General features: G+C 46.8%; 1 protein-coding gene across 19 annotated transcripts in view; it reads left to right on the top strand.

The window, feature by feature from the left end:
- Positions 1–22,712, top strand: part of HP1BP3 (heterochromatin protein 1 binding protein 3) — a 79,492-nt gene that overhangs the window by 45,078 nt on the left and 11,702 nt on the right. For all 19 annotated transcript variants that reach the window (XM_077837541.1, XM_077837546.1, XM_077837530.1 and 16 more), the window contains 4 exons: positions 343–423; positions 18,450–18,604; positions 19,301–19,391; positions 20,195–20,354. In XM_077837541.1, coding sequence (XP_077693667.1) covers positions 343–423; positions 18,450–18,604; positions 19,301–19,391; positions 20,195–20,354 — 487 coding nt within the window. The remainder of the gene's footprint in view (positions 1–342; positions 424–18,449; positions 18,605–19,300; positions 19,392–20,194; positions 20,355–22,712) is intronic.

The following is a 22,712-nucleotide window of genomic DNA, read 5'->3' as shown; positions in this document are numbered from 1 at the left end:
CTCTGTGGCTAAGATGGAGGGCTCCAATCTAAGACCATGTCTACACTGCGCTTTCATCGGTAAAACTTTTGTCTGGGGGGCGGAATCCCTGACTGACAAAAGTTTTACTGACGAAAAGCGCTGGTGTGGACAGACACTCTCCTACCGACAAAGCTACCTCCCCTCATTGGGGGTGATTTTATTTTGTTTGCAGAAGAGCTCTCCTGTGTCGCTGTAAGGTGCACAATCGAGAGGTAGTCTAAATCTTTGGCACAATATACTACAGCCTTTCTCAACTGGTCATTATTGAAAGTTAATTTATTGCTTACTGGGGACTGAAATGGAAATTATTCTTTAAAATAGGTGAAAGGAAAAGGAGCCTCTGGGAGTTTTGTGGTGGTCTCTAATGCAGGGAAAACTGTTCCGAAATCCAGAGACAGAAAGGTAAGATATATCAGTTTTAATAATAAATATTGTCTCAAAGGCCTTTGAGGTGCCCAGCAGAATACAAGAAAAAACATATTATACAAAATGCAGTATGGCCCAAAACCAGGTACCCAACAGCTGCTCCTTCCCCTTCTTTCCCAAATATATTCAGTAAAACATGTTTTATTATAGGAAAAAATTAGCTGTGAGAAATCATTTAGTTGGTCTGTCTAGTTCTTAATGAGACAAGGTGGATGACATAATATCTCTTATTAGATCAACTTCTGTTGATGGAAGGTACAAGTTCTCGGGCGTCGTAGAGCTCTTCTTCAGCTCCGGAAAAATTAATCAGTGTCACAGCTAAATACCAAGTGGGGCAGATTGTTAAGCATAAGGGAAACCATTTAAAATGATTTTAGCAATAGTACCTCTACAGTCATAGGAAAAGAGGGTTAGTAGGTTACAAATTGTTGTAATTAGCCATAAAACCAGTGTCTTTGTGTCCATAATGTTTTTAGTGTCTAACAGAGTTATGAATTTATGTTCCCAGGGCCTTCTTTTGAAGGTGGAGTGCAAGTTTCCTTTGAGGATGAGGACTGAAAAGTCAGATATGGATATTTGCAAAAAAAGTTCACCCACAAATGGGTAGTGTTTTGGTTTTTGGTTTTTTTTTTTTTTTCCCTTGAGAGCTCATTCGAGAACGTAGTGGTTGTCTCTCTTCACCCACATAGTTCTAGTAGGGGCAGTTGGATGCACTGGCTGAGGTACATCACACATTATGCAAGGCACATTTAGGATACATGGATCTTGAAAGGTGTGTTTGGGGGGGGGTGTTGATGTCTGCAGTTTTGTATTTGTTGTGATGGCAGAGTCTGGTGCTACTTCGACTTGGTGTGACCTGGTCTGATGATGAGCTTGGTGAGTCTGGGAGGCTATTTAAAGGTCGCAAAAGGGAGGTTGGGGGGTTTTTGGTCCATGTTGAAGCAAGTTTCCTCGGTATTTGGGTACCCTGTTCCATGATGCTTTCGACTTCTCTGGTGTAGTGTCTGGTGAAGGTGTTTTAAAGTGGTTTAGAGTGTGTTTCCTGGACTTTCTCCTCAGAGTATATTCTATGGTATCTGAGTCCTGGCTGTAGATAGCAGATTTCTTGGTGTGTCTGAGGTGGTTACTGGATCTGTGGAGGTAAGTGTGTAGTGATCTGTGGCTTTCTTGTGTATGGTTGGCTGTAGGCTTCCATTACTGAAGCTGATCGTGGTGTCCAGGAAGTTGATGCTGGTGTGGGAGTGTTCTAAAGAGAGTTTGATGTGTGGGTGGCAGTGTTGAAGTTGTGGTGGAAATCTGTTGAGGGAGTTTAGGTTGTCTGTCCAGAGGATGAAAATATAATTGATGAATCTCAGGTATAGCATAGGTTTTGTGGTGCATTTGTTGAGAAATTCTTCCTCAAGGTGGCCCAGGAAGAAATTAGCATATTGAGGAGCTGTCATAGTACCCATGGCTGTTCCCATGGTTTGGACAGAGTGTTAAATGTAAAATTGTTATGGATAAGGATAAAATGGATGAGATTGTTAAAGTTTTTGGTGTGGCTATGTAAGTGTTGTCTATTGTCTTATAGATATTGGAGGGAGGCAATGATATCATCATGATGAGGGATGTTGATGTATAGGGATATGACATCTGGTGGCAAGGACAGTATTCTGAGGGAGGTAGTTAATGTTAGATTTTCTGGAGTAAGTCAATTATGTCCTTTAGGAAACTGGCCCTTTGTGTGATGAGTGGCTTGAGCATGGGTTTCTGAGACTCTTCATATTCCTTCAGTAAGAGTGCTGTGGGCAGATATGATGGGTCTTTCTGGGTTCCCTTGTTTATGTATCTTGGGAAGTATGTATAAGATCACTGGGTTATGTTTGTGGGGGATGAGGTTGTAGAGTTTTTCTTGGAGCTGTTTGTGGAAGGATTTGATGATCTCCTTTAATTCCTGTGTGAATTGTAATACAGGGTGGTCTTTGAATTCTCTGTAGTAGATGGTGTTGGAGAGTTGTTGGCTGGTCTTATAGTCATCACAGTTGTTAGTGGACAGATGTCTACCTAAAATCACCACAGAGAGGCTGAAGAGTGAATGGCTATGAGAATTGGGCTTCTCTCCTTACTCCTAGAGGTGGATCCCTCCCAAGGCAGTGTGAGGGAACCTTGCTTCTTTGGGATAAATGGAGGATTTTCAGTCTCCGGGGCTGACAGATTGGACCTCTTACATCAGCAGTGAGGAAGAAAGGGAATACAAATGTCTTAATTCTCCTGAGAGGAGACCAGAGATGCGATGTGATGTATATTGTATCATGTCCAAAAATCAGGTATGGTTCTTGAGCTTAGATGCCTTTGCTAAAAGTAGCTTTCCCTCTCCCTACTTCCTGTGGTAATGGCTGTGCAGCATTTATGCTTTAGCTGCCAACTAAGTGATATCCAATCCACAAAAATGGGATATCCATTGATGTCCCAGACTTGAGTCCTGATGTTTTAAAGGTGGTGTTGGACTGAGTATTTGAACATATTGGAGCTTACTTCCTGGCTACAAAACAAACCGAGAGGTCTAGAAAGGATAATGATGGTGATATGTGTGGGTACTTAAGGTGTGAGAAGGAACCTACTGTAGAATTGTTTCTTTTTTAAAATAAAGCTGTGTTGCTGCATTAAAGACTACTGCAGCTGATCCGTACTAATGTGTCACTTCATGTCCTTACAAAGCATTGAAGCAAATCAGTATTCCTCGTTGCTGTTTGCTTTCTTCATGTAGGCAGCAGCAGTTAATACTCTAACTAAAAACAAGTAGCTAGCAACCTGGCCTGTTGTGAAAACTGTCTGGATGTGCAGTTTCCACACTTGAATAACTATTCACAAATCTACTGCATTTTCTGCATTTTCTTCCCTTTTGATTCTTCACCGGGATATTTTTGTGTAAAGAGCAGAGCTCCCCTTTCTAATCATCCATCTCCTACCACTGTGGAACGGATAGGGAAACCAATGTGAAGGCTTGATTTAAAAGGAACACCGACTTAAAAATCACACTCCTGTCTTTTTTGTTTCTACAGTTTAATAGAACTGATGCAGAATGCATGGGGGAACCTTTCCTTTTCAGTTTTGCTTTTGTGCATTTGCTGATAGTGTAAAGTCGGATTCACATAAACAAATAAAAACTTTTACACAGCAATTGGGAATGGGCAAAGAGACATTAAAACGATAAAAAGGAAGATGTGACTAAACCCACGTGTGGTCAAGGGCATTCAGGGCACGCGTATTAACTCCATTATTTAAGGCTGGGATTGTAAGTGCCCAGCTCCATTAGGCTCCTTTGAAAATCCCAGACGAATTGACTTGATGTCATGTAGACAATACCCCTTTAACTTGTTGATGCAACATTACGTTTGAAAAGCTGCCTTATTGTAACTTTGTTTTATTAAATATGTAGTCAGGTTCTTCTTCGGGTGCTGATCCCTATGGGTATTCATTGTGGGTGTGCATGCTCTTTGTGCACTGGGTACTGGAAATTCTTCAATACCAGTGTCCGTTGGTCCATGCTTGCACTCTGCACCTCTTTGTGCTCCCAACAAAGGACATAAGGGGTGGTGCTGATCAACAGCCTCTCCAGTTCCTTTTCTACAACTTGTGGTCTGGGATGGAACCCTCCTATGTCCGATTCTGCTCCTCAGTGCTCTGCTTTGTCAAACCTGTAAATATTGTAAATAATTGTTCAAAGTTGTAAATAGCTTGAGTTTTAGTGCTAAAATTAGTTATGTGGGGATTGTGGGGATTCCCTCAGCTCCCCCACCATTTTGTATACCTTTTATGCTCAAAGTTCCAGGCTTCAAGCCTTGCCTGGCTAGCCCCCAGGTCTTCCTACTGAGCAACCCACATGAGAGCTGCCTGTATTACCTCGGGGAAACACGCATCCCTGCAAAGTGTGGCATCTGCCATGCTTCTCCCTGTGTACTAGGCAATCCCACTAATTCAAGTGCTGGAGCTCTCCATGAGGCTCTGTTCGGAACCTGGGCCCTCCTACTCCCCAACTACCTATTCAGAGCCTCCGGGCAACACCCTTCCTGTGTCTCATCCCAACAGATGGGAATCCTCAAGAAATGGACTATGAAGCAGGAGCATGAGGAAGGCAAGGGCCAACAACCCCACAAAAAGAGGGACAAATCTCCCCATAAATTCTCTAAAAACAGGTCTCCTTTGTCTCTTCGTCCTGTGAGACTCTGTGCTCCAGAACAGGTGCACCTGGAGCTACAGGAAGATTACATGGACTGTATCGGGAGCTTCCAGGGCGCTGAAACCTTGCAGTGAAAGAACAGTAACAACTCGTGCACTGCATAAAAACAGAAGGGATCATTCTCCCTCTGCACTGGTGGTACTGGCCCTGCATACGTCCTCCACTTCCAAGGTGAGATGGACAGTTCAGGCCAAGCCCAAGACACTTCGCAGACTGGACCTCAATATGACCTCCTCTAGGACCTAGCTATCTATACAGATCTGGAATCCCGAGTCCTTCTCAGATCCAATCCTGTTATAGGATGTCCTGACTCAGTCAGGCCAGCATCTGCCAGTAGCTTGCCCCAGCTGTGAATTGGAAGCTCCAGTGCAGTCACGTACTCCGCGTCTACTCCTGTTCCTGATAGGCCAGGGTAGGATCCCGTGGTACCTTTGGCTCTAGTGTTGGAGCATGATAAGAACATAAGAATGGCCATACTGGGTCAGACCAATGGTCCGTCTAGCCCAGTATCCTGTCTCACAATAGTGGCCAGTGCCAGATGATTCAGAGGGAATTAATAAAACAGAGCATTTATCAAGTGGTCCGTCTCCTGTCATCCAGTCCCAGCTTCTAGCAGTCAGAGATTTAGGGACATCCAGAGAATGGGGTTTTCCCTGACCATCATGGCTAATAGTCATTGATGGTCCTTGTTAGGAGACTGTGAAATAAAAAGGGTAAAGACCAAACAATAATAATCTTGCTTCTGGCCTTGCTTTTAGTTTAAACAGGCTGAATAAGCGAGCAAAAGAATGTAAGTGAAAGTACAAGGCTGCATTCCCCTCTTTCTCTTATATCCCCATCCCAAGCTGGTAGCCTTGCCTTTCAGTAACAAGATAAGGGGCTAATCAGTTGCTACGGTAACCAAGCAGCTGGAGGAGTGGGAAGGTGTAAGGAGGAGACACATAAAGTGACCACAGCCAAAAGTAACCTTGCTCCTTACCCCTCCCATCAGGTACATAAGAGGTGGGCTCATTCTCATTGAGTGGGCTCATTGCCGCCAGACACGAGACACCCCCACCCCCAGAATGGAACACGACCATATATTGGAAGGGGTGGTACCAGGGAAGGGGCACTACAAGTATAATTAAGTTTGCCAAGGGGGGAAGCAAATTCCATTCCCCCTTTACACTCTCCCTTAATCCATATGGTTGGAATTCGTTCCCATTCCTTTTCCCCCTTCATTAAATCACGGGGGGGTATTCGGTGAGTGGTTACACCTCTGTTCTGGATTATTAAACATCGTCCCATTCACATCCACAGGTACTATTTACCTTTCCACGTTGGATTGTTGTTGATTTCTCTCCATTCCACCGTTCCACCATCCTTTGCATTTTGTTTCTGTAAAGCAAATAACATCGTTTCCTGTTTCTCATCTTCTGTGTGCTTTTACCTCTTTATTTTTGTACAGTGAACCAACTCCTGTCCCCCATTTTCTGTTGCCAGTAGTAGCAAATTGGGCCCTAATTGGTTAAGGACCCGTTAAGGGCCCTTCCATTTAGGAGCTTGGAATGGATGCGTTTCCTGGAATCATAGAATCATAGAAGATCAGGGTTAGAAGAGAACTCAGGAGATCAACTAGTCCGACCCCCTGCTCAAAGCAGGACCAGCCCTGTCTAAATCATCCCAGCCAGGGTTTTGTCAAGCTGGGAATCTGGTACATCACTCAATCACCCACTGCAGTATATTGTGTTCTCCTGGTAGATTATACCATGTTTTGACTTTTGCTGCTCCTTGCTCTTTTTGCCAGGCCACTGCCTGCTGAGGTCAATTAGGGTTAAAACCCATTCTTGTGTTAATCCATGTGTAGAAACCTCTCCAGGGGAAGCTTCATGGTGGGGAGAATCCGGTACCTTTTGATTCTTTGGGCCCTTATTCTCATTAGAACAAAGGGTAACAATTGTGACCAATTTTTCCCTCCTTTTTCTACCCCCCTTCTCAATTCACTTTTAATAGTGCAGTTCATGCGTTCCACCTGTCCCACAGCTTGCGGGTGATAAGCAATATGGAATTGGCGGATGTGATTGCAGAGCCATTGGCCATTATCTTTGAAAACTCATGGCGATCAGGGGAAGTCCCGGAAGACTGAAAAAAGGCTAATGTAGTGCCCATCTTTAAAAAAGGGAAGGAGGAGGATCCTGGGAACTACAGGCCAGTCAGCCTCACCTCAGTCCCCAGAAAAATCATGGAGCAGGTCCTCAAGGAATCAATTCTGAAGCACTTAGACGAGAGGAAAGTGATCAGGAACAGTCAGCATGGATTCACCAAGGGCAAGTCATGCCTGACTAATCTAATTGCCTTCTATGATAACTGGTTCTGTGGATGAAGGGAAAGCAGTGGACGTGTTATTCCTTGACTTTAGCAAAGCTTTTGACACGGTCTCCCACATATTCTTGTCAGCAAGTTAAAGAAGTATGGGCTGGATGGATGCACTACAAGGTGGGTAGAAAGTTGGCTAGATTGTCGGGCTCAACGGGTAGTGATCAATGGCTCCATGTCTAGTTGGCAGCCAGTATCTAGCGGAGTGCCCCAAGGGTCGGTCCTGGGGCTGGTTTTGTTCAGTATCTTCATTAATGATCTGGAGGATGGTGTGGATTGCACCCTCAGCAAGTTTGCGGATTACACTAAACTGGGAGGAGTGGTAGATACGGTGGCAGGTAGGGATAGGATACAGAGGGACCTAGACAAATTGGAGGATTGGGCCAAAAGAAATCTGATGAGGTTCAACAAGGACAAGTGCAGAGTCCTGCACTTTTAGGACGGAAGAATCCAATGCAGCGCTACAGACTAGGGACTGAATGGCTAGGCAGCAGTTCTGCAGAGAAGGACCTAGGGGTGACAGTGGACGAGAAGCTGGATATGAGTCAGCAGTGTGCCCTTGTTGCCAAGAAGGCCAATGGCATTTTGGGGTGTATAGGTAGGGGCATTGCCAGCAGATCGAGGGATGTGATCGTTCACCTCTATTTGACATTGGTGAGGCCTCATCTGGAGTACTGTGTCCAGTTTTGGGCCCCACACTACAAGAAGGATGTGGAGAAATTGGAGAGAGTCCAGCGAAGGGCAACAAAAATGATTAGGGGTCTGGAACAAATGACCTAGGAGGAGAGGCTGAGGGAACTGGGATTGTTTAGTCTACGGAAGAGAAGAATGAGAGGGGATTTGATAGCTGCTTTTAACTACCTGAAAGGTGGATCCAAAGAGGGTGGATCTAGACTATTCTCAGTGATAGCAGATGACAGGACAAGGAGTAATGGTCTCAAGTTGCAGTGGGGGAGATTTAGGTTGGATATTAGGAAAAACTTTTTCACTAGGAGGGTGGTGAAACACTGGAATGCGTTACCTAGGGAGGTCGTGGAATCCCCTTCCTTAGAAGTTTTTAAGGTCAGGCTTGACAAAGCCCTGGCTGGGATGATTTAGTTGGGGATTGGTCCTGTTCTGGGCAGGGGGTTGGACTAGATAACCTCCAGAGGTCCCTTCCAACTCTGATATTCTAGGATTCTATGAACAGCTATGTGATTCCGGTGAGTGCTGTGAGCTCCCCAATCAGATGGGATCGGAAAGCGGCTCCTTGGTCAGAGTCTATTATTTTTGGAACCTCCCGCGAACGAGTAAATACCTTATTGACCAACTTCTTAGCTGTCACCTTGGCAGTTTGGTATCCCGTGGGGAACGTCTCCATCCACTTGCTAAAAGCATCTAACGCCACCAGCATAATAAATTGATTCTCCCTCCTCCTCCCCCCCATAATTTAATGGTAGGGGTTCTACATAATCCATCTGTATCCTTTCCCAAGGTCCCCATGGGACTTGTCTCATTAAGCTCCCCTCCAGCCATCCTGTGAACCCTCTCCCTCCCCCAAGGAATTGTCCAGCATGGTTAGCATCCCACATCATCGCACTCCACTCCACGGCCTTAGCTGCCTCCAGAAAGTATTTTGATGCGATACATGAGGGATCTACCAGTCTCTGTGCTGCTCACTATCACCACTTTTGGTGGCTGCCTGGCCCATTCTCTCCCAGTTCTTTCACATTATCACAGGGGACAATTGCATCCTGGATGCTATCAAACAGCTACACACTAGAGTTGCTCTCTTCCAGTCCCTTTACAGGGACCTGTCTCATTAGAGGATTCTCAAAATAGAGCCCATACCATCCCCTCATGTAGGGAAGGTGTTTTACTCAAGGTACTTCCTCACCCCTAAAAGAGGGGGGCCTGGAGGCCAATGCTGGACCTCAGGCAGTTGAATGTCTTCATACAACACTCAAAGTTTAGGATGATCACCCTGGCCTCTGATACCCTCCCTCAGCTCAGGCGACTGGTTTATGGCCCTCGATTTGAAAGAGGCATACTTTCATTTGGACATTTCCCACTTTTCTCTCCCCACCCCCCTGGACCCCCTGAAGGTTCCTGCATTTCATGGTGGGCCCAGACCACTTTCAGTACAGAAAGTGGCCTTTTGATGGCCCTTAGGGTCTTTACAAAAGTGCTTGTAGTGATAGCCAAGGCAGACCAACATTTTCCTACCTGGATGGTCATGTCAGAAAATGTAAACAGCAGCCCCTGCTGCACTTCAACTCTTTCATTGCTGGGATTCCAGTGAAATTTAGACAAAGTCCACTTTAACACCCACGCAAATCATAGAATTAATCGGGGTGGATCTGCAGCAACAGCCTATTTGCCTCAAGACTGATTCCTTGCCATGGGGGATCTCATTGTCCAGCTTTGTCTCAGTCCTCAGACTAGAGTATGATCCTGCTTGGTCCTATTAGCTGCCCACTGCCATGTGGCTTATGTCACCCTTTTTGCACGGCTGCACCTGCAGTGTCTCCAAACATGGTTAAGGATACTCTGTGTCCCAGTCAGGTACTCACTGGACAAAGTTTCTCTTCTATGGAATGTGCTGATGTCACTGACCTGGTGGGAGAGCAGAGACATGGTTTATGTGGGAGTCCCCTTTGTTCCCGTGCCACTTACAAAGAGCACATCTCTATGACCAGACCTCCCACAAATCCTTGTCCCCGAAAGAATCCAGGCTGCATATCAATCTACTTGAGCTTCAGCCAATTCACAAAGCCTGCAAGATGTTTCTATCCATTATCCAGTCTCCACAAATCCAGGTCAGGTCAGACAATATAAACACAGTCTAACAGATAAACAGGGAAAAGCAAGATCCACCCCACTCTGCAGAGAGGCAATCCAACTTTGGAATTGGTGCCTCAGGCCACCAGATCACCCTCTCAGCAGTACACATTCCAGCGATAATCTGCTCCCTAGCAGAGAGCCTCTACAGACATTTCTATGTGGATCACGAGTAGGAACTTCTACCTGTTGATAGTGTAGCGCATTTTTCAGCAATGGGAAGGTCCTATCTTAGGATCTCTTCTCAACCCAACGGAACAAGAAGTGCCTATCATACTGTTCCCAGGCTGCCCAGGACCTCAACTCCAGAGGGGATGCCTTCCTGGTACAGTGATCAGACCCATTGATGTATGCCTTCACTCCATCCCCCTGGTAGCTCATGTACTTGGGGGAAAATCAAGCTTGTTGGAGTGACAGTGATCCTGACAGCCCCCTAGTGACTGAGGCAGTTCTGGTTCACCCCCATCCTAGAGCTAGCTGCCCATCCATGTGTCCACCTACAACCATTCCAGGGCGTGATAGCCCAGAACATGGGCAGGGCAAACCACACCAACCCAGCTTCCCTGCATCTGGCAGCGTGGTTTTTGAATGGACAACAAGCATAGAGAGGGCATGCTCTCAGAATGTTCTACCCATCCTAAACAACAGCAGCACGAGACCCTCTCAGTGGAATAGCATTTACACTTAAGTGGATACGATTCTCCCTTTGGTTCTGGAGTACCACTTACATTCTGAGGCATCGGGAATACCCCTCATACTGGAATATCTTCTCTCACTGAAGAAGTCAGGCTTGTCTATCTACTCCCTACGTGTGGTAGCTGTCCCGCCCTCCCAGTTACAAAACCTGTCCCTGCCAGGGCTCTGAAGCTTGTCCTTTCTGCTCTTATGAGACCACCATTTGAACCCTTGATCTTCTGCTGTCTCCTCTGTCTCTCTTTGAAAAGTTGCCTCCTTGACAGTAATTACCTTGGCTAGAAGGGAAGAGAAGGTTGCGGCCCTTATGGCACACCTATGCCCAAATAAATTTGGTAGCCTTTAAGGTGCCACAAGGACTCCTCGTTGTTTTTGCTGATACAGACTAACACGGCTACCACTCTGAAACCTGCTACATTATACAGTTTTTCAAAAAGACAAAGTTCTTCTTCGAGTGCTTGCTCATGTTCATTCCACTGTAGGTGTGTGTGCTTGCCATGTGCACCAGTGCCAGAAGTTTTTCCCTCAGTAGTATCCGTAGGCGTCAAGGGTATTTACGAAGTGCATGGCAGTAGTCTCAGGGCATCCAGAGCTACCCATACCTTGACAACTGGCTCATCAAGGGCCACTCCAGGCACCAGGTCCAACACAGTTTCATAACACTGCAAGCCACCTGTCAAGAACTGGGACTGTTGATAAATGAACATAGGTACCGCTGCAGAGGATAGAGTTTATCGCTATCTAATGCCTTCCTCCTTTCATGGTCAGGCGACCTGATATATGCCATCCCACTGATCAAAAAGCCCTCTTGAAGATCAAGAGGGACAAGGCATGAATCACTATGATCACCCTGGCTTGGCCACGCCAGCATTGGTTCAGCATGCTCATAAACACTGCCTGGCTGCTCAGACCTGCTCTCTCAGAATCACTGACGATTACTGCACCCACACCTCACCTTTCTCCACCTCACTGCATGGTTGCTGAGTGACTGAATCCCAAGAAGCAAGCCTGCTCTAGTCAGGAGTAGCAGGTCCTCTTGGAAAGCAGAAAACCCTCTACCAGGGCGACATACCTGGCAAAGTGGAAGCGCTTCTCCTAGTGGGTGTTGGAACGGAATATCTCTCTACAATCCATCCTAGATTATCTGCTTCACTTAAAGCACCAGGGCCTGCCTTGTTCATCGATGAAGGTACGCTTCGTGGCCATACCAGCCTTCCACCCTCATGTCCAGGGTAGATCAGTATTCTCACATGAGGAGATCAGGTTCCTGAAAGGCCTGTTCGGGACCCAATTTCCCAGTGGGATCTCAACCCAGTCCTCTGTAGACTCACTGGCTCTCCCTTTGAACCTCTGGCTTCCTGCTCCTTTTCACACTTGTCACGGAGGGTTGTGTTCCTTATAGCTATTACTTCCACCAAGTGAGTCTCCAAGTTTAAAGCCCTTGTGTCAGAACCCCGTACACAGTGTTCTACAAGGACAAGGTCCAACTGCATCCCCATCCAGTCTTCCTTCGAGTGGTGTCGCAATTCTATGTCAACCAGGATGTCTTCCTCCCGGTATTCTGTTCAAAGCCTCACACATCCAACGAGAGTCATCAGCACACCCTAGATGTCAGACATGCCTTGACTTTCTACCTGGAGCGCACCAAGCCCTTCTGCAGATCTACTCAACTCCTCATCACGGTGGCTGACAGGATGAAGGGCCTCCTGGTATCTTCTCAGAGGATTTTGGCCTGGATCACCACCTGCATCCATATTTGCTACGAGATAGCACAGGCTGTGCCTCCACCGATAGTGATAGCTCATTCCACAAGGGCTCAAGTGTCATCAGCCGCCTTCCTGGCGCATGTCCCTATCCAGAACATCTGCAGAGTCAGGACGTGACTATCACTACACCCTTTAACAGTGCACTATGCCATCACCCAGCAGGCCAGAGATGACGCTGGCTTTGGCAGAGCAGTGTTGCAATTGGCACGTCCATGAACTCCTGCCCATCTCCAGAGGTACTGCTTAGGAGTCCCCTACAATGGAATGGACGTGAGCAAGCACTCGAAGAAAAAAAACTGGTTACTATCGTTTCATAACTGTTGTTCTTCGAGATGTTGGTCATGTCCATTACATGACCCACCCTCCTTCATCTCTGTTAGACTTCCGGCAAGAAGGAACTGAAGGTGGGGGAAGCTGGCAACGCCTCTTATACTGGTGCATACACATGCCACTCCAGAGGGTGCCAGACCGGTCCCCTACAGATACTACTGAGCGGAAAACTTCTAGCACCGGTGCATATGGCGAGCACACACACCTAGAATGGGATGTACATGAACAACATATCTCAAAGAACAACAGTTACAAAAGGTTAGTAACCATTTTTTCTTTGCAACTACATCCAAAATTCGTTCCTGGAGTTTCACCTTAAACTCCACTGTTTACCTTCTGGCATTTTACCCTGAGTCTCACCACAGCATGGAAGAGACAAGGCTCCCCTCTCTAGGCATGCGCAGAGATCTAGCCTTCTACCTGCACACAACACCCTTTTGAAAGTCTTCAAGACTACTGTTGTTGCAGAAAAAAATAAGTCAAAAGCGCTCTTCCCAAAGGCTTTTTTAGTGGATTTTCTCCTGTCTCACCCTTTTATGTTATGATCTTATGAACACCCCTTCATCTCAAACTGTTAGGGCCCCCTTGATGAAAGCCCAAGCAGCATCAGCAGCTTCCATACAAGGAATCCCTCTGAGCTGTACAGAGCAGCTCCTTAGAGTTCTGTACACACCTGCACCATGCGTGCTGATTCATGCTTCAGCTTGAGGATGCCTCATATGGCTCAGTGGTCCTCCACTCTGTGATACAGCATACTTCCTTGCTCTGCACCTTCTTCCTTAATGAGAACCTCTTGCGAGTCACCCACAGTGAATACCCATAGGGACCAGCACTCAAAGAAGAAAGGAAAGTTAAGGGCCTTGTAGTAACTCGAGTCATTTGAGATGTATGGTCCCTGTGGGTGTTCTCAACCCGCTCTCCTTCCCTTCTGTTCAGTCCCTCATGGGATTCACATTAGATCAGGAACCGGAGAGGTAGATGAACTGTGTGACACTGCTATTAAAGAATTTCCAGTCCCGGGTGCACATTGCACATACACGCCCACAGTGAATACCCATAGAGCAGTGGTCACCACCAGTCAATCTTGGATACTCTCTCCCAGTTGATCGCAATCTGGTGGTGCATCAGGGCTGCTTCTAAGGCAGGCTCCCTTCCTGCCTCTGCCCCACGCCACTCCCTGAAGCGGCCAGCAGCCCAACATGCCTCCATGGCCCTGGGGGAAGGGGAGGGACAGGGGGCTCTGCGCTGCTCCTGCCTGCATGCACAGCCCCCGCAGCTCCCATTGGTCACAGTTCCTCAATGGCCAATGGGAGCTGTGGGAGCGGTCCCTGCAGAGAGGGACAGTGTGCGGAGCAGGGGTGCGTTGGCCCATTCCAGGAGCGGCGTGGGGCCAGGACCACCTGAGGTAAGTGCCACCCCCTTCAATGGGCAGGTTCTGAATGGCTCTGCAGCATTAAGACCAAGAGGAGCGTAAGTACAGCAGGACCAGCATTTCTCTTCCACCACCCAACCTGCAGCCTCCCAGAGCCAGCCCCCCATGTCTCCTCCTGCACCCCAAACCCCTGCCCCAGCCCTGAGCCCCCTCCCAGAGCCAGCACCCCATACCCCCTGCCTGCACCCCAACACTCTGCCCTAGCCCAGAGTCCCCTCCTGCACCCAAACTCCTTCCCAGAGCTTGCACCTCTCCCGCCTTCCTTCACTCCTGCCCCAGGCTCAGCCCGCACCCCTTCCCGAACCGCACCCCACTGAAAGTGAGTGAGGGTGGGGGATAGCGAGCGACGGGAGGGTGGGGGGGATGACGTGAGTGGGGTGGGGCTTTGGGGAATGGGCGTAGTAGATCCTCTGTTCTTAAATTCAAAAAGTGATCTTGGGCGTATAAATGTTGGAAACTACTGCCATAGAGATTACACATCTTGCAGAACTCATAGAATCATAGAATATCAGGGTTGGAAGGGACCTCTGAAGGTCATCTAGTCCAACCCCCTGCTCGAAGCAGGACCAATTCCCAGTTAAATCATCCCAGCCAGGGCTTTGTCAAGCCTGACCTTAAAAACTTCCAAGGAAGGAGATTCCACCACCTCCCTAGGCAACGCATTCCAGTGTTTCACCACCCTCTTAGTGAAAAAGTTTTTCCTCATATCCAATCTAAACCTCCCCCACTGCAACTTGAGACCATTACTCCTCGTTCTGTCATCTGCTACCATTGAGAACAGTCTAGAGCCATCCTCTTTGGAACCCCCTTTCAGGTAGTTGAAAGCAGCTATCAAATCCCCCCTCATTCTTCTCTTCTGCAGGCTAAACAATCCCAGCTCCCTCAGCCTCTCCTCATAAGTCCTGTGTTCTAGACCCCTAATCATTTTTGTTGCCCTTCGCTGGACTCTTTCCAATTTATCCACATCCTTCTTGTAGTGTGGGGCCCAAAACTGGACACAGTACTCCAGATGAGGCCTCACCAATGTCGAATAGAGGGGGACGATCATGTCCCTCGATCTGCTCGCTATGCCCCTACTTATACATCCCAAAATGCCATTGGCCTTCTTGGCAACAAGGGCACACTGCTGACTCATATCCAGCTTCTCGTCCACTGTCACCCCTAGGTCCTTTTCCGCAGAACTGCTGCCTAGCCATTCGGTCCCTAGTCTGTAGCGGTGCATTGGATTCTTCCGTCCTAAGTGCAGGACCCTGCACTTATCCTTATTGAACCTCATCAGATTTCTTTTGGCCCAATCCTCCAATTTGTCTAGGTCCTTCTGTATCCTATTCCTCCCCTCCAGCGTATCTACCACACCTCCCAGTTTAGTATCGTCCATAAATTTGCTGAGAGTGCAATCCACACCATCCTCCAGATCATTTATGAAGATATTGAACAAAACCGGCCCCAGGACCGACCCCTGGGGCACTCCACTTGACACCGGCTGCCAACTAGACATGGAGCCATTGATCACTACCCGTTGAGCCCGACAATCTAGCCAGCTTTCTACCCACCTTATAGTGCATTCATCCAGCCCATACTTCCTTAACTTGCTGACAAGAATACTGTGGGAGACCGTGTCAAAAGCTTTGCTAAAGTCAAGAAACAATACATCCACTGCTTTCCCTTCATCCACAGAACCAGTAATCTCATGATAAAAGGCAATTAGATTAGTCAGGCATGACCTTCCCTTGGTGAATCCATGCTGACTGTTCCTGATCACTTTCCTCTCATGCAAGTACTTCAGGATTGATTCTTTGAGGACCTGCTCCATGATTTTTCCAGGGACTGAGGGGAGGCTGACTGGCCTGTAGTTCCCAGGATCCTTCTTCTTCCCTTTTTTAAAGATTGGCACTACATTAGCCTTTTTCCAGTCATCCGGGACTTCCCCGGTTCGCCACGAGTTTTCAAAGATAATGGCCAATGGCTCTGCAATCACAGCCGCCAATTCCTTCAGTACTCTCGGATGCAACTCGTCCGGCCCCATGGACTTGTGCATGTCCAGCTTTTCTAAATAGTCCCTAACCACCTCTATCTCCACAGAGGGCTGGCCATCTCATCCCCATTTTGTGATGCCCAGCGCAGCAGTCTGGGAGCTGACCTTGTTAGTGAAAACAGAGGCAAAAAAAGCATTGAGTACATTAGCTTTTTCCACATCCTCTGTCACTAGGTTGCCTCCCTCATTCAGTAAGGGGCCCACACTTTCCTTGGCTTTCTTCTTGTTGCCAACATACCTGAAGAAACCCTTCTTGTTACTCTTGACATCTCTCGCTAGCTGCAGCTCCAGGTGCGATTTGGCCCTCCTGATTTCATTCCTACATGCCCGAGCTATATTTTTATACTCTTCCCTGGTCGTATGTCCAACCTTCCACTTCTTGTAAGCTTCTTTTTTATGTTTAAGATCCGCTAGGATTTCACCGTTAAGCCAAGCTGGTCGCCTGCCATATTTACTATTCTTTCGACTCATCGGGATGGTTTGTCCCTGTAACCTCAACAGGGATTCCTTGAAATACAGCCAGCTCTCCTGGACTCCATTCCCCTTCAAGTTAGTCCCCCAGGGGATCCTGGCCATCCGTTCCCTGAGGGAGTCGAAGTCTGCTTTCCTGAAGTCCAGGGTCCGTATCCTGCTGCTTACCTTTCTTCCCTGCGTCAGGATCCTGAACTCAACCAACTCATGGTCACTGCCTCCCAGATTCCCATCCACTTTTTCTTCCCCCACTAATTCTACCCGGTTTGTGAGCAGCAGGTCAAGAAAAGCGCCCCCCCTAGTTGGCTCCTCTAGCACTTGCGCCAGGAAATTGTCCCCTACGCTTTCCAAAAACTTCCTGGATTGTCTATGCACCGCAGTATTGCTCTCCCAGCAGATATCAGGAAAATTAAAGTCACCCATGAGAATCAGGGCATGCGATCTAGTAGCTTCCGCGAGCTGCCGGAAGAAAGCCTCATCTACCTCATCCCCCTGGTCCGGTGGTCTATAGCAGACTCCCACCACTACATCACTCTTGTTGCACACACTTCTAAACTTAATCCAGAGACACTCAGGTTTTTCTGCAGTTTCGTACCGGAGCTCTGAGCAGTCATACTGCTCCCTTACATACAGTGCTACTCCCCCACCTTTTCTGCCCTGCCTGTCCTTCCTGAACAGTTTATAACCATCCATGACAGTACTCCAGTCATGTGAGTTATCCCACCAAGTCTCTGTGATTCCAATCACATCATAGTTCCTTGACATCGCCAGGACCTCCAGTTCTCCCTGCTTGTTTCCAAGGCTTTGTGCATTCGTATATAAGCACTTGAGATAACCTGTTGATCGCCCCTCATTCCCAGTATGAGGCAGGAGCCCTCCCCTCACAGACATTTCTGCCTGTGCTTCCTCCCGGTATCCCGCTTTCCCACTTACCTCAGGGCTTTGGTCTCCTTCCCCCTGTGAACCTAGTTTAAAGCCCTCCTCACTAGGTTAGCCAGCCTGCTGGCAAAGATGCTCTTCCCTCTCTTCGTAAGATGAAGCCCGTCTCTGCCCAGCACTTCTCCTTCATGGAACACCATCCCATGGTCAAAGAATCCAAAGCCTTCTCTCCGACACCACCTGCGTAGCCAATCGTTGACTTCCACGATTCGACAGTCCCTGCCCAGGCCTTTTCCTTCCACGGGGAGGATGGACGAGAACACCACTTGCGCCTCAAACTCCTTTATCCTTCTTCCCAGAGCCACGTAGTCCGCAGTGATCCGCTCAAGGTCATTCTTGGCAGTATCATTGGTGCCCACGTGGAGAAGCAGGAAGGGGTAGCGATCCGAGGGCTTGATGAGTCTCGGCAGTCTCTCCGTCACATCGCGAATCTTAGCCCCCGGCAAGCAGCAGACTTCTCGGTTTTCCCGGTCAGGGCGGCAGATAGATGACTCAGTCCCCCAGAGGAGAGAGTCCCCGACCACCACCACCCGCCTTCTCCTCTTGGGAGTGGTGGTCGTGGAACCCCCAACCTCAGGACATCGCATCTCATGCCTTCCAACCAGCGGAGTCTCCTTCTGCTTTCTCGCCCCAGACATATCATCTGGTCCACTCTCTGCAACGGTACCTGCGGAGAGAACATGAAAGCGGTTAGTTACCTGTGTCTGTGTTACTGGAACCCGGACATTCCGCTTACCTCTTCTGGAGGTCACATGTTGCCAAGTTTCTTCACTGGCCTCTTGGCTCCTCTGTGCAACCTGCTCTATATCTTTAGATATAGTAACTCCAGTTACTATAAGTAACCTTTCTTTCAACAGCTCTTCCTATATGTGTATAGCTGAGAATACATGGAGCCCTAGTCCTTGTTCTGACTTCAGATATATTTTGTAAAATGTATTTCAGAGAAGTACCTCCACATCCACTCCAGAGCAGCAAGTCAAGCTGGAAGACATCCTTCCGCTGGCATTCACCCGCCTTTGTGAACCTAAGGAAGCTTCATACAGCCTGATCAAAAAATATGTGTCTCAGTATTACCCCAAACTCAAGGTGGATGTAAGGTAGGTGTAGGTGGTACATATTGGTAACAGGTGTCTCTGTCACTGTTTTGAAACACTAATTTCTGTAGATTTGCCCTCTTCTGCTCCTTTAAGGAGACTGTAGATGACATTTTTAGCTCGGCATTGTAATACCCTCCTAGAAGCTGAGAATAAAATGCTTTTTCCTGTGACTTTTTTTGATTTCTGTAACCCATATGAAACTTCTGATACCTAAGGTAGCATTGTTCATATTGCACATCCACCAGTAACCTAAATGGAATCCCTTTAGTTGTTGGGATATGAATATTTACAGGTTTCCTCTTGGCATCTTGGCATCCACTTCCTTTTTTATGCTGTAAAGGGCACACAGCCTGCCAGCTAGTTCACCTATGTGGATGGTTTAAAAAAGTGATGTTATGTACGATCTTTTAATTGGTAAATGTAAAGAGCCTTCTGTCCACTGACTGATTGGTGGGTAAGTCACCCACCTTGTCCTGTCTACAAATTTGCTTTACTATTAAGTCAAACTTTTTAAATTGAAACATGAAGCTTGATCTTTTCTGGATAAACTGTAGAACAAGAAGACAATGTCAGTTCACTTTTAAATAATATCCATTACTCCTTGCTCATGTCACTTGCTGATAGTTACTCTCATGCCCTGGGTAAAGTGTCATCTCTCCACCTCCCCTTTAAAGCTATATTGCCTGTCTTTTTCAGACCTCAGCTGTTGAAGAATGCCCTGCAGAGAGCAGTAGAGAAGGGCCAATTAGAGCAGATCACAGGCAAAGGAGCTTCTGGAACATTCCAGGTCAGAGGCCAGAGTTACCCTTCTGTTGTTGTTTATACCATACATAATCCTTCTATTTTCTCCCCCTCTGATTTTATTGGGCTACAACCTTCTCTAGCAGCCTATCAAATAGGATTCACATGCAACAGTTCTCAGATTGTGGAATATTAGGATTCTTAGGTTGGTCTACACTTTTGGAGCGGGACACCCAGCTATTCTTGCTGAGATCTATAGCCTGTTTATTGTCAGTAGTGCTCCACATGCTGCTTCATCTCTGACTCACTAGAGTGATGAGACAGGATGGTGGGGTAAGTGTTTGGTTTGGTTTTTTTAACATTCTGTCAGTGTAACTATAAATACTTTTGCTAGGTGTGTGTGAGTCCCACCTATGGCAGAGACGTATGGAAGTCTAAAGCCAATGGCTGTCTGGTCTGTGAGATGGAGGAAGGTCATGGCATGTTAATTAACCGGTGGTGTTACTTTCTTCAGCTCAATATAAATCGTAGGACTGGAAGGGACTTCGAGAGGTCATCAAGTCCTGAATGCAGGGGACTGGACAGTACTAAGTATATTAAAAATATATCTACTGTGTATCTTGGAGATGGGACAGTGGCTCCAATCAAAGGCATTTCTGGTCAATTGACTAAAAGACCTGTCTTCTCCTTGTGGGGTGGGAAGGAGGTATTCCCTGTGCAAAGTTTTAATGTAAAACGTATCTCTGCTAATGCAGGAGCCCTGACTCACCTGATGCAGAAGAGTCTTGTCCTGAGCTGGTTTGGGAGAATTTTGTCTTGATTGCTTTTCTCTTCCTCCTTGGAAAATAGCTGAAAAAATCAGGGGAGAAGCCCCTACTTGGTGGGAGTCTGATGGAAGATGCCATCCTGTCTGCTATTGCTGCCATGAATGAACCGAAGACTTGCTCCACCACAGCTCTGAAGAAGTATGTTCTGGAGAACCACCCAGGGACCAACTCCAACTTCCAGGGTATGACTCCAAATCTACATAGCTGTCAGTTTCACAGAGACTAAGCGGGGAGTCCCAAAAGCCACAGAATTCTCTATATTCCCTGTTAAAAATGTACTGTTTGATTTGCCAGGGGCCAGGCAGCTGCTTAGCACTATCCTTTGTGAAAGAAGCACACTACAGAGATTCCCAGGATTTTAAAGTCCCATTATTTCAGTTGAGTCCCAAGGCTTATAGCCACCTAGTCCCTCTCTGAACCATAATGGATTTTTGTGTCATCTTGCTCTAAAGCCCTCAGCCCCGGAGTCGGTGCCTATACAAGGAGCCACATATTAACTTCTCAAGAGCTGCTTGTGGCTCCGGAGCCATAGGTTGGCCACCCCGGTCTAGATAGTACCATTCTTATTTGTCTTAAGCCAGTTGAATTGATTTTTTTTTTTTTTTGTTACATCTGGAAAAATTCTAGGAGACTGTAGCTCGAAAAAAAATAAATGCAGTTCCAGATTTACTTCCTATCCTGAGATGTTGCACAATCCTAACCAATGAAGCACCCATGCACCACCTTGACCAGTTTGCTTGTTTGTGCTGCCTCCACTTCTCCATATTTTATAATCTTAAGACAGATAACTGCTTGGGGCAGAGACTGTGTTAGTTGTATTTGAAAGAGGCATCTTGGTTGCCAGAAAAGAAAAAAAAATCTTTCTGTGGGATATTATAATTGATTGTGACTTGTAAACCATTCTTTATTAAGAGTAGTGGTGATGTCTTAGGGACTCAAAGGTAGATTTTTTTTTTTTCCTAACTGTTCACTTGCAAAGGAACTACAGTATGTGGTGTTGATCTGAGCACTTCTGGACACTGTGATTGTTTGACCTGTGCTGGTAGTCATATGAGGCAGATGTCAACTCACTGTAATGTCCCCCTACTGCCAGACTCGGAAGCAAATCTCCAGACACATTAGCATTTTTGGTTCTTTGTTTCCAGATTTTTGTGATGCTTGGTGCCTTCCTGTAATGCTTACATGAGACAGAGCCAGAGATAGCACAGCCAATCTTGCACTCCCCATCTGCATCAGCATAATCAAATTTTTGATTTAGGGCTCTCTGATCCATAAAGGGGCCTAGCAATGAGGGCAAAAGGGGATTGGCTGAGGCTAGTGTTCTTGTCATTCAGAGATCATGATGTCAGGTTCTTTTTCCAGTAGTGTCCTATGGGTGTTCCACTGTAGGTATGTATGACGTTAGCGATATGAACTGTGACCATATAGATTATTGTTGCAACCAGGGTCCTATGGTTGCATCAGGTCTTGTACAGAGGAGGTCAAGTGGGGTGTCTATGGAAAGGTTGTAGTTTGCTGGTTATGATTATGCTGTCTGTATGTGTGTAGCACTTTTGTATTTGAAGTTTTGAATATTGGCTATATACTTGTATCTCAATGTGTTTGATTCTAAGTAGCCTCAGTGAAGCATTTGGTCAGCTTCTTGAGAAAGGACTATTCTCAGTAAGTGCCCAATCAATAAACACTTAACTGACAATGAACTTTGGGAGACACCAATCCACATCTGAGCTTTCTTGGGGATGTTCAAACTAACATATAAACAATGGCGTCAGCCTGCAAAAAGCTGAATCATTCATGAACATGTGACTTGCCCAGGTGCCTACAAACTCCATCTTGTTGCTGTGATTTTGCACAGGAGAATAAAGGGGTTTCCTCCCACAAAAGAGAGAATATAAAAGGCCCTGGAAACCCCTCCATTTTGTCTTCAGCTGGCTTAAGAGATGGCCTCTCCACCCCCAAGAGATGCCTGAAAGAAACTGGAACAAAGGACAGTAACTACGGGGGTGGGAGTGATTGCTGGACCCAGACTGGGAAGGAGTCCAGTCTGTGAAAGAAGCTTATTGGAACATCTCTAAGGGTGAGATTTACCTGTACGCAGTTTCTTAATGTATTAGGTTTAGAGTTGTGTGTTTTGTTTAATTTTGCTTGGTAACTTACTTTGTTCTGTCTGTTATTACTTACAACCACTTAAGTCCTACTTTTTATATTTAATAAAAGCACTTTTGCTTATAAATTAACCCAGAGTAAGCTGTGCATATCTCTCTATCAGCGTTATAAAGGGCAGACAATTTATGCGTTTACCCTGTATAAGCTGTATACAGAGTAAAACGGATTCATTTGGGGTTTGGATCCCATTGGGAGCTGGGTGTCTGGGTGCTAGAGACAGGAGCACTTCTTAAGCTGTTTTCAGTTAAGTCTGCAGCTTTGGGGAAATGTGGTTCAGAACTGGGTCTGTGTTTGCAGCGTGTCTGGCTCAACAAGACAGGGTTCTGAAGTCCCAAGCTGGCAAGGAAAACGGGCTTAGAGGTAGTCTCAGCACA

This window comes from Eretmochelys imbricata, chromosome 18 (assembly GCF_965152235.1).
Source record: "Eretmochelys imbricata isolate rEreImb1 chromosome 18, rEreImb1.hap1, whole genome shotgun sequence".
Taxonomy (NCBI): domain Eukaryota; kingdom Metazoa; phylum Chordata; order Testudines; family Cheloniidae; genus Eretmochelys; species Eretmochelys imbricata.
The sequence above is the reverse complement of the archived record's forward strand: the minus strand, read 5'-3'. Positions and strand labels throughout refer to the sequence as shown.